General features: G+C 41.8%; 1 protein-coding gene across 3 annotated transcripts in view; it reads left to right on the top strand.

Annotated features, from left to right (window-relative positions):
* The window catches only part of SORCS1 (sortilin related VPS10 domain containing receptor 1), a 602,630-nt gene extending 592,980 nt beyond the window's left edge, over positions 1-9,650 (top strand). The window contains exons 25-27 of one of the 3 annotated variants that reach the window (XM_058436040.1): positions 3,903-4,008; positions 4,126-4,286; positions 9,212-9,650. In XM_058436040.1, coding sequence (XP_058292023.1) covers positions 3,903-4,008; positions 4,126-4,286; positions 9,212-9,291 — 347 coding nt within the window. In that variant the 3' untranslated portion in view covers positions 9,292-9,650. Of the gene's footprint in view, positions 1-3,902; positions 4,009-4,125; positions 4,287-5,812 lie in introns of all 3 variants that reach the window. The other 2 variants (XM_032178276.2, XM_032178269.2) reach the window with 2 other exon arrangements.
* The last annotated feature ends 2,913 nt before the right edge of the window (positions 9,651-12,563 follow it).

The raw sequence follows: 12,563 nt of genomic DNA on the forward strand, positions 1-12,563 counted from the left end.
GCAAGGGCTGCTGTGACCCTTTAATATACTGATGTAGATTGTGAATCTCCACATGAGGAATGCTGTATATATCATTGCCCCAAATTATCTCACCAGGGAACTGTCATCATTTTTCAGGATTTTTTTTTCTGTAGAAGAATACACTTTCAGAAATATGATAGCAATAATATGACAATGTTAGAAATATTGGGCATGTAGTCTGTCCCAAATACTATGACAGTGCTTTATAAATTCCATCTCATTTTAATCTCACAAATTTCTAGACTAAACACTAGTTTCATCTCCTTTTTGCAGATGAGGAAACTGAGATTTAATTTAAGTCACTTAGTCTGTAAGTGACAGAGCCAGGTCTGATTCTGAAAAGGGCTCATATCATTACTTAACCCCAAATGTGGAATTTTGAATTTGTTCACATACATACAACTATAACCATTTATTTAGCACTTACTACATGGCAATCACTTTTCACAAGAAAATTGTTGTTATTATTGTAAGTGTTCCCATTATTATCATCCCAGGTCCTCATGAATAAAATATAAAAATTCAATGCATTTCCAAATTCCTGAAAGGATTTTAGAAATGATATGTGCAAGTAAAAAATGCTGAGTCACTTGGAGTACTGCTTGTATCCAAGTTTTACTTTGTGCATGAATAATGGCAAAACCTGCTCAGCACTTTCCCCTACACGTCTACCTTGTTTAAGCTGCAACTGGAAAGGGATTAATATATGCTAATTCCACACAACAAGCTAAAGCTCATTTATCACAAGTTTCCATTCCTCAGCAAAACACACACAAATGCACCTAAGTGCTGGGCAAACTAAGAAATTCAGCTGCTGTTGTGTGGAGCAATAATAGGACCGTTTATACTCAGGCAACGATCAGCAAGCATTCGCCACCCACAGAACACAGAGGGCAGTGGTAGTCAGTCTCTGGCCATTGCTGCTGGCTGCTTCCTGCTTCCTGCTTCCTGCTTCTGAGAAGTGACTGACTGATGCAGAGATGGGGAGGGTGAATGGATAACACACATTTTAGAAATGGAATACAGAAGTTCATTTTCCCAGAATAATATGCTAATTACTTAACAGTGTTAATGCTGCTTGTTGAAGAATGATGATTTAAGTGTAAATGATTTAGAATTGAAAGACTTAACCTGGGGATGGGGAGAGAAAGGAGGAAGGAAAGAGAAGGGAAAAGGTTTGTGTGTGTGTGTGTGTGTGTGTGTGTGTGTTTGTGTGTGTGTGCATGCATGCATATGCGAGTTTGCTTTCTGTGTTGCTGACAGCTTGGACAAAGTAATTTTCTCTCTTAGTTTTCCATTTATTTCAAATGCCAACCTTTTCAAGCAAGCTCAGTATTCTTAGTTGCTTCATATCACTGGTATTCTGGTTGTGCTGAAAGAGCGTTTAGTTAGGAGTGAAAAGTTTAGCTTTATTTCAACCTCTAACCATCCCAATCATCTGTGGCCCCTCTCTGAGCCTCCATTGTTCCCTGACAAATTAAGGGTTTGCATTAGAAGATTGCCTTTAAAACATCTTCCTAATATAATTTCCTTGATGTGATGATGGTATTGTGATAATGATGAGAGAGAGAGAGAGAGATCTTTTAGAGTCATAGGTGGTTCAGTTATAGGTTTTCCAAGATTTGCTTCAAAATAATCCAATGGTTGGAGGTTGTGGGGATTGGATAAAATAGGATTGGCTGTCAGTGATGCTTGTTGAAGCTGAGTGGTAGGTACATGAGGCTTCATTTCTGTATTCTGTGTGTATGTGTTTGCATGCACACATACATATCCATACATATATACACACGTATGCATATGTGTATACATATACCTGTCTTCCAAACTTAAGACTACATGATTTATTATTCCTACTGCTCTTTTTAAAACTTAATATTTTAACTTGTGCCACTTGTTAAATTGCTTCTCGTGCTATAGTCTTAGTCCTAATCCCCATCCTCAGAAATATGTCTTTTACTGAAATTAGCCCAGGATTGAGAATATAGAAAGTGTGTGTGTGTGTGTGTGTGTGTGTGTGTGTGTGTGTGTATGATGATTTGGGTTCAAGTCTTAGTTCTTCCGTTTACTAGTAAGTACTAAGTCCTTTTAAAACAACACTAATCAATGAGAACTTCATTGTTATCTGTTTAATGAGGATCATAGTCACTGCCTTCCATTTGTGAAAATCAATTGTGATAATGTCTATGACAATTGGAAGGTGTTCTCTTCCCCTGATGACATCCTACCAGTTGCAGGGTGAGTTCGGAAGAATTTCTGGACCTCTCTGCCGATGGCATTGAGAGCTTTGTTTTCTAATTTTGAACCAAAAGAAAATTTGCCTTGGGTGTTCCACGGCAGTGAGACCCCACCCATCTTTTACACACAAACTCACATACTCCCATTTCAAAACTGAGGTGATGTTTGACTTACAGGGGAGAGAAAATAGCGGAGGGTTCCTTATATTCAGTGCCTCCTGAAATGACTATTTTCTGAGAAGGAAGGGGTGGCTTTCATTTTTCACCAAAACTATGTGGTTAGATGAAATATGCTTTCCAGTATCAGTACAGAGTGGCTGAGATGTAATCCTGAAAAAAACAGACAGAGCAGAAGCAACTGAGAGTCTTGTCTGAGACCATCAGTATTATAGTCACTTATTCTTGAACTTTTTTACCTGGGTGATTAGAACGTTGCCCTCTCAGCTCACACCAGAGAAAACCACAGAAAATGGTGATTAAAGGTCACCTGTATTTCTGGGTATCAGGCTTTGCTTAAGTTGATGGAAGGTAAAGGTCAGCACTAAGGCTTCCCTGGAGTACATGTGGCTTGTCTTTTATGCGTGAGCTGTGCTACATTTGCAAAATGTCAGCTTTTAAGAGGGTAGAAATTAATTGCAAAGTCTACAGGTACAATAGGTTTGACTGTGAGATGGGGGAAGGTGTAGAGGTGGAGAGAAGTGTTTTCCAGACCGCACCTTAAGGGGAAACTCAGGGAGGGAGACTCTTTTATGGAGGCAGAGGCTTCTGTTTTGTCTGAGAGAAAAACTCCCTGTGTTTGAGAGCCTGGAGCATCTTGGTGAGGGCTGTCAGAGCTTTTGGGAAATTGTGGAGACAGCCAGGTGGCATATCCCTCCTTCAGCATCTCAGCGGCTGCCCTTGTGAAATATTCACTTGGCCATCAGTTTCCTGCATACAAAAATACAAGCATGCTCCATCACTTTGCTGTTCTTTCTCTCACGTATGACAACTTTCCAATTATTTTTCTCACATGACAACTACTGGAGTAGGGGTGACGGGTTGATTGAATCCACAGATATATTCCTGCAGGTGGTTTTACTGGCGATCTGTTTTGCTTCGTGGAAAAAGCTTATACTCAGAGTATAATAAAATATTATTACATTTATTATATTATATATAATATATATTATATTGTAAATATTGATTAATAATAATAATACTAGCAGCAGTAGAAATGAAATCTAATAATTACATGACTTACTATGTGCCTGGCACTTTTCTCAATGTGCAACATACATTAGCTTACTTAATCCTCATAAGAACCCAATGAAGTATATACCATTATTTTTATTTTACTACGTAAGGTACATTAAGGTGAAGCAACTTGCCCAAGACCGCATAGCTAGTTAGAGTGGGACTTGAATCCAGACAGCCTGGCCCTGGGGTCTGTGCTTTTCATTGCTCTGCTGCAGAGCAGGAACATTTGGGGTGGGAGTAGGGGTGGGCTCAGATGCATCCCATGTCAGCCATGTGACATGCATCTTGTGTGTATACCCCACATGGTTTTCCGGGACTTACCATGCTTGTGTGTGAAACATTTGAGCCTCTCATAGAGTCTCACCTGCCCAGTTCTCTGCTCATCTTTCTCTGCTCTGTTTCCTCCCCAAGCCCCCCTGGTGGACCTCACTCCAACCCACAGTGGATCTGCCATGCTGATGCTGCTCTCAGTGGTGTTTGTGGGGCTGGCAGTGTTCGTCATCTACAAGTTTAAAAGGTGCGTGTCCCTCCATCCATGTCTCCCCACCCCTGACCTCTTCCTTCTCCCTGACAGGTTCAGAAGCATGTGTTACAGTGATGTGCATAGCAGTGATGGTTTCTATTAATATTTTAGGAAGATCCCGGGGATTAATGTTTATGCCCAGATGCAGAATGAGAAAGAACAAGAGATGATCAGTCCAGTCAGTCACTCTGAAAGCAGGCCCAATGTCCCTCAGACTGAACTAAGGAGGCCTGGCCAGCTTATAGATGAGAAGGTGGAATCCCAGCTCATAGGTAAATGATTCCCAGTAGCCATCAGCTGTTCAGCTGAGTAGGCAATGGCTGACTCTCTCTCTAACCCCTTTCTGGCTTCACATAACCACTTTCTTTTGCTCTAACACCCCTGAGAGAAACAGCTGAGATGGCTTTTTCCCTGTTTCCTCTCATTGGGATGGGGGAAAAACAAACCTCTTGCTTCTATCTAGTATTTTTTCTCTCATTAGTTTATTCCTCCTTTTGCAAAACCCTCCCTAAAATATTGGGCTTAAAATGTTGAAATGTTATATGTTTACGGGCAAAGAGCAAAGCATTTGCTTTAATAGTATATAAGAAGGAGAGGCCTCAGAAGCTAAGGCTGGTGGACCAGAGGGCTGGGCAGGGTTTGCAGGACACGGTATGTATTGACTAGAATGAAACATGGTAGCCTCAACTGGATACAGCTCTAAGGAGGGCAAACTGCTCTGGAACGCCAGTAGAGGAGTGACATAATGAGAGTGGCCAGCCTGATCATCCAGGGAACTTTTTTTTTTTTTTTACATCTATTGGTAGTCTAGGAACTTTCCCTCAGGAGATTTGGAACCTAAGATTGAGAACAAGATGCATAATGTTTGCAGACATCCAGGCAGTGGAGCATCCTGAGAGAGAACACTGGTGGGTGAGACTATTACAGAGCAGATTAGCAAATTTCTTCCTCTTTTTTGACTGTCCCTTATCAGAAGTTGTAAAATGGACTTTCTCATATTTCAATGGCGCTCTCTCTGCCTGTGAAGTAGGCACAGGAATCCAACGACAAGGTATAGAGAATCTGAGTTCACTGGCTAAATTCTGGTATTTATTGCAGCAGAAATTTTCCAGGAGGCTAGACAAACCTATGAAGCCACTATTGCTGATCCATTTCTCTGTTTGGTTCCTCCTCTCTGTTGGTGTTAGGAGTTGAAGCTTTATATGTTTACATCTAGATCCTGCATTGCTGACAACAGTGAATAAATTATTATATAACCATTCATGCGCCACGCTAATGTGATAATGCCAAGCCACCTGGAAGGCCTTTACATACAATTTTTAATCTTACTTGGAAAACAATGAGTATATAAATGGAAACATAACCCTTTTTAAGTGAATATGGGAAAGGTCTGTGGCTGTGTTAAGGGGAAATGTAAATGCAGTGACTGGCTCCTATCATAGGTAATGATAACAACTGCAGTCACATCTGGTGTCCAATTTTCACAGTGCACTTTATTTGGAGAGGCGAAGTAATAAATGTGTAATTGCTTGGGGTTAAAAAGAAAAAAGTCTTTTCTGTCTACAAGTCCAGAGAGGCATTCACCCTGTCTACTCATTCCTAAAGCTTCTAAGTGCATTTTTTGGGATCAGTTGGTTCTCAGTCGCATTTCCGTAGGGTGTGAAGCACAGCCTCTATTTGCTTTATTAAAGCAGTAATTCCTCCTTCTCCAGAATATACCGCAGCACATTGCAAAGTCTCTGACACCTTTCCCTTTCCAGTGTCATTAAATGAGTAAGTGTTACACGTTTTCTCTTAGGAGAGTAGCTTTACCCTCCCCTCCCTCCCCTTCTGCTCAACCTGGTGACTCATCTCTCCGATTGCAAAGAGCAAGACACGCCACTCCGCCTTCAACGCCAAAGCGGGGATCTGCTGGGGCACAGTATGCAATTTAAGGAAAACCCCCAAAGGCGACAGGCGACCTGCTGATCAGGAAAGAATTTCGCTCTTGTCAAGTGCATCATCCTTCATGACCACTAACTTTGTGTTTTTTTTCTTTCCTTTGTTGTTCTGTTTCCTATTTTGCCAGGAAATATTTCCATAGTTGCTGAGAATCAAAGCACAAAAGAAACCCCTACCTATGTAAATGTTTGAATGGAGGACGCCAGTAAAAAACCAAACAAAAACAAAAACAAAACATAAAATATAAACAATCAAAATCCAAACAAACAAACAAACACTCACTGCATCGGGACTTTTTAATTCTTCAGACACAGACAACAAGGGTTTTTAGCTTTAAGCCTGTGCATGTGGACAATACTCTGAGAATATGTCTGGAGGGGCAGTGTACAGGTGCTCTATTTTAATGGAAAACACTCCCCTCTCCCTCTTTCTTCTTCTCTCTCTTTTTTCTGATCGGTCGTGTTTGTAGAAAATTCATAACATATATAGGCCAAGGAAATCTGCATGTATTTTTGGAAATATTCTTGGCTCTAGATTTATCAGCTATTTTAGCATTAAAGGCTGATGGGTGGATTAGCTACCCCAGCTCCTTTCATAAGACACAAAGACATGCACAGGAGTTTGAAACCCTGAGCTGTTTCTCTGTTCCACTTTCCATATTGTCATTTCCCTTCTAAGTTAGCTTTGGTAGCTCTGTTGGTCAGCAGTGGCCACAAGGCTGCTTTCTGCACTCTCTGTGGCCACAGGAACAAAGATGCGAGTTGAAGATCCCTTTGTGCCGGTAGAATAAGGAAGGAAGGAAGGGAGGCAGGGAGGCAGGGAGGCAGGGAGGCAAAGAATGTCAGAAACGGACCTTGGTTTCCTGTTCACCTCTTTCCACCATGATTGCCTCCCCTTGCAGCTTTCCCTACTCCTGCCCCAACTGCAGTAGGAAATGGAATCCCATTAGTTACCCATTGTCCTGTCTTCACATTTGTTTGTCATCCATGTGTGACCATGATCTGTTGATATCTTTGAATCTCTTCCCTCCAAACCCCAAGTAAGTTGTCCTTCAACTGTTCTCAATTTTTCTTCCCAAACATATTGCTAGATTCTGGACATTAACCCTGACGTTTCCTAAATACTGGCCTGGCCTGTGCCACCCCTGCCTCCACTACTCGCAAGTTTCTGAGCCCTTTGTCAGTTTTGTACATTCCCAAGCATGCCAGCTTCTGTGCCCATGGACCTTGCTGCGTCCTGCACAGCAGGGTTCAGTTTCATGTATCTTTGTCTTTTCCTCTAGAACCTGCCTTTTTCAAATATCCCTGCCTCTTCCCACCTGGAAACATATACTGTATGTGAAAGAGTTGATATATGCAAAGCAATTCAAACCTGGCCAGGTACTTTGGAAAAGAAAGCATAGAGATGAATTGTGGTGTTCTCACACCTTAACGAAAATCTCGTGCGATCTGATTCCAGAAGAATCTTGTGAGAAATATTTTCAATGTGTGACAATTTTGCAGGGCAGTTTCCTCCTGTGATGGTTGCTGTTACCCAGTATTTCCACTCTCACAATAGAATAGAAATGTTTGTGAAATAAAACTGATTTTAACTGGAAGGAGAAACAGGTTAATGGACTTTGTGTTTAAGAGTGTCAAACAGTCTGAGAGAATAAGTGGGGGTCTTGTCTTACATTAGGGTGAGAGTTTGATTATTTAGGATGATCCCAGTGATTTCATGTGTGCTCTCTGACCCCTGAGTATCATAGTATCATTAAAGGAAAGATTTAAGTCTGTATAAAGGAGAAAAGTTACTGACTGGCAAAAAAGATTGGCACAAAGCATGAAGAAACCCCGTTTTTCCCAGGGTAATCATGAAAGAAGGCTCAGAGAAAGAGAAAGGCAACAAAAGTCTGTTCAGCAGAGGCCCCTTTAGTATTATGGACTGGGCAAAGCCCACTATAAACTGTAGGAGAAAGAAGTTCTGATAAACCTCTTAGTATGCTCAGCCTCCTTCTTTGCTATGTCCCTAAGCCAACAGGGTATATAACACAGGCCCTGGTGATAATGAGGGTGTCCTAAAGATCCTGATGTCCATGATTTCATGTAGTTCAGGCACAGAAAGAATAGCAAAGCTGCTGTCAGAAGTTTATCAGGCAGAGATGTTTATGGTTGAGGATACCCCATGTGAATCTGGGAAATGGGCTAGGCCTGAGGCAGTCACCTGTTTGTAGAACTCAATTGATCCCCAACCTGCCAGGCTTCCTATCTCAAAGGAAACATCCTCATTGATCCTCTTCAGTTGGAGCCTCCCAAATTTAATCTGGAAGACAAAGTGTTGGAAAATCAAAAGAGGCTCACTCAAACCAGCACAGGGAGTCCTCAGAGTTGCAGTTCAATTCATTTTAATTAGAAGAGTATGAAAAAGGAATAACACTCTTATTCTAGCACAGTGCCTTGCCTAGAGTAGTAGTATGAAAACTATTTGTTGAAGAAATAAATGAATGGGAAGACATAGGGAAGAATGGGCTGTAAATCCTAATTAAAAATAGAGGTCGACATGAGATGCCTGGCATTTTGGGAAGTGACCAAAGATGGCCAGCTAGAGAGTCAGCATCTCCAGGATCCTCATGTGCCTCTCCTCAAAGCTCCCTCCCATCTGTAGGAGATTAGTGAGGCAAGGTGCTGCTCAGAGAGGAGGACCTCGTTGTTCTTATGACCTTGGCCAGTTGTTCTCAAAAGTGTGGTACCTGGATCAGCAGTATCACTATCACTTGGGCTTGTTAGAGATCCAGATTCTGGATCCGTAGCCGATACCTACTGAATTAGAAACTCTAGGGGATGAATAGTGGTGTTCTCTGTTGCTAAGTGATAGTGGGCCCAACCATCTATTTTAACAAGCCCTCCCAGTGATTGTGATACATACTAAAGTTTGAGAACCATTGTACTAGGCCATTCCAGCTAAATCTCAAAGAGAAGGCAGTAATGAGAGCCTACAAATGGGAGGGACCTAAGTGCCTACCTACTCGCTAATCGCAGGTGCAAACACACAAGGCGTTTGGTGGGCTTAAGGTCAGAGGAGTGTGTAGGGAGGGATGTATGTGGAAGGTAAGATTCAGGGCAAGCTAAAAATCCGATACTGCAACGTTTTCCAAAATCCCAGAATGCAAACTGTGCATGTTCTACCCTGAACCACCCAAGCAACACTTTCTCCCTTGCCTTATTTTTAATTGGATTCACTGTCCAAAATGCAGAGGTTTGCTTTGCTTTTTTTTCAGAAGTTCCAAACAGCAACTTTGAGAGCAATGGGGTGCTTGGCAGCTGTTCTGTGTTTTCCAGGAATCCAACTGAGCATTGAAATCTCTCATTTGCCGACTTATTTTTATAGGAAGCCAATTTAAAAAAAAAAAAAGAAAGTTTTCTTATAGTATTGGAACTACTTCTAATTTTAAAATGACTTTTTTGATGTATTTTTTGTTAAAGACTATGTAGTGTAATGTATAATTGCTCTTGTTTATTGCTTTTACAATCATATTTATTAAACAGATAATGTCTCTAAAGTCTTTGCCTCAGGTATTTTTTTTAATCCTAAACCCTTGATGTTCATTCTAAATATAGAAGTGTTGGATGTATAGGATTTCATGAAGGCTAATTGCATAAGAAATAGTAAACACCGCAGGCTCGAGGTTTTTTGCTGTTTTTTACTAACAAGGCAGAATGTATGTACTACCTGAATTCTACCTGCATTTCAATTAACTATACAATGTCTGTTTATTAAATTACTTTGATTTAAAAATTAGTCCAAGCTGGTTATTTTAGAATGAGTACGTCTTCATTATTATTAGTTCAGAATTAGAAATTATTGATGGGGAACAAACCCATTCAAATTTGTTCATAACCTTGTGGTTACCAAATGACTGAACCTGCATGGAATGAACTGAAACATGGGGAGTGGTAAACAACAGCAGATGAGTAAAACCAGCTGTGGACCTGGAATCAGGAAAGAGGATTTCGCCCCTGGCTACGCCAGCTGTGTGACCTTGAGCAAATCATTTTAACGTATAAGAGCTTTAGTGCTCTCGTGCATCTAATTGGGAAGAAGAAGATCCCTTCCAGCTCTGCCTTTCCAAATACTATGGGTGAGTCATTCCCCAAGAGTCCCAAATATTTGATTTAAAGATAGCAGGAAATATCGTGGTAGACTGGATCCATCTTTTCAGCTCTGTGGCTTGCCTATGTAAGTGGCATTTCTCCCTGGGCGTCATTCGGTGCTGATATTTGGCTGAAACGTTTGTACAGGCATAAAACCCTCCCTAGCATTCCCGAAGGCCTCCCAGACAGAGAGTGGTGTTGCCTCAGCTCAATTTCAGCATGTGTGAAACTTCCTGTTACTTTAGGTGGCCCTTAACCTTTCCATTCCCACAGACTAAATTCCTGAATCTTTATTCCTTTCCAGGCCAGAGTCCATGCACCTCCTTCCTATCAGGAGCAATGTATCACCTGTGTCAGGCAAACAGCAAGCATCCCTATACACGTCACGCAGAGGGGAGTTAATACAGAAAATTTCTTGCTGGGTTAATGGAAGAACAAAAATACCAAATAGGAGCAGGTGAGGCAACTCTAAGATCAGCCTCATTAGGAAGCCTCTCACTTCCCTGTGCTGGAGAGGTCCGGGTATTACCAGAGCCCTGGAGTCAGGACCACCAGGTTGAAGCTGAAGTCACGGAGGACTTGTCTGGCAGGAGCTGGAGCCACCGAGGAGACGTGACCACTGCCTGTCCTGTGGTGCTGCGCAAGCAGAGGGGTAGGGAGAAGTAGCTTGCTTTTTCCCTTGCTCTGGTCTTCTCTGGTGTTGCCGATCCTTTTAACTGAGCAAACCCAGCCACAAGCCAGTGGGCAGTGGAGCCTGGGAAATGTTGTTTTCTGGAATACAAAGTGAACCGGGAGGGAGTGGGAAATGGATTTGAGAGAACACAGGCAGGTGACTGGCACAGCACCCCTTTCATGGCCAGCCCATATCATAACCAATATATCTCCCCCAACCCAAATGCACCAGGTACTGTAGCTCACACCTGTAATCCCAGAGCTATGGGAGGCCAAGGTGAGGGGTTGGGGGAGATTGCTTGAGTCCAGGAGTTGCAGCCTGCAGTGAGCTATGATCATGCCACTGCACTCCAGCCTGGACAGCAGAGCAGGACCTTGTGTCTAAAAAGTAATAATATGTAATCCCAGCACTTTGGGAGGCTGAGGCGGGTAGATCACATGAGGCTAGGAGTTTGAGAGCAGACTGGCCCACACGATGAAACCCTGTCTCTACTAAAAATACAAAAATTAGCTGGGTGTGGTGGTGCATGCCTGTAATCCCAGCTACTCTGGAAGCTGAGGCACAAGAATCACTTGAACCCTAGAGGCAGAGGTTACAGTGAGCCAGGATTGCGCCACTGCACTCCAGCCTGGGCGACAGAGTGAGACTGTTCTAAAACAATAAATAATACATAGTAGGTGCTCCTTTCTCTGTGACTATGTTCATGTATTTTTCTTTAAACATCACATATTTAGAACTTGGCTGTATGTTTATGTGTGGCACTTACGCCCTTCTCACCAAATTCTACACTCCTTTAAAGAAGGATCTTTATTTTATTCGTTTTATTATTTCAGCATGTAGGACTGGGCATTGCCATTAGGGGGCACTAGATAAATGTTTGCTGGAACTCAGCCCTTGATTTTCAGCGTAGTGTGAGCAAGTCCATTTTATTCAGCGATGATCTCTGAGGTGGCTTCACAGTCCGATTCCTCTACCCCAGCTAACACCTCTAATTACATGTTCAGTTAGTGTTTGTCAAGAATCAACATATCCCTGCCCATCTCTGTTACCACTTAAGCTGCTGTATTCCCGGAGCTGTTCTTAGACATTAAGTGAAATAATTGCAGTTTAAGAAGAAGAAAAAAAAAATGGCTAGAAACTAGCATAAAAAACAAAGGTCTAAGTTTGATTTCTGGATTACTATATAATGTGTTTACCTATTCCCCAAGGAGTTAACAGTACTATGAAAATGCATGTTAGTCAGAGGCTTGTATAGTAGGGAAGTCCAAAATAATTCCAGATGGACAAATACAAGGAAATGGCTGTTATAAAGTTTTCGTGTTAAACACATGGAAAGAGACCCGTGTTTTACAGCATAGAGATATTTATTGAACAGTATGTGGTGGACACTGTTGTAGGCAGTGAGAATCTTCTGTGAACAAGGCAGATGACATGTCTGCCTTTATGAACTAGTATCTGAGTCGGAACAATGAACAAATAATATAATTTAATGTAACATATGCAATGCCATCAAACATATAATTTCAATATATCAAAATGTAAAAATAAAACATGATAGGCGACAGGGCGGCCAGAGTGACTAGGGGTGGGGGCAGGAGGTGGGGAGAGTTGGTCCTCCGAAACAAAAATGTCTAGATGCCGAACAAAAACCTCTTCAGGATCTGAAGGCTAAAAAGGAGACAGCCACTTAGACACCTGCATGGTCCCAGTATGTTCAAAAGCCACCTTAGAACAACCGTGCCCAGAAAACAATTTTGAACCTAAACAACAATTAGAAATGTTTCTGAGTTTAAGGGAAAATAGCT

This window comes from Hylobates moloch, unplaced genomic scaffold, assembly GCF_009828535.3.
Source record: "Hylobates moloch isolate HMO894 unplaced genomic scaffold, HMol_V3 SCAFFOLD_3, whole genome shotgun sequence".
Lineage (NCBI taxonomy): Eukaryota > Metazoa > Chordata > Mammalia > Primates > Hylobatidae > Hylobates > Hylobates moloch.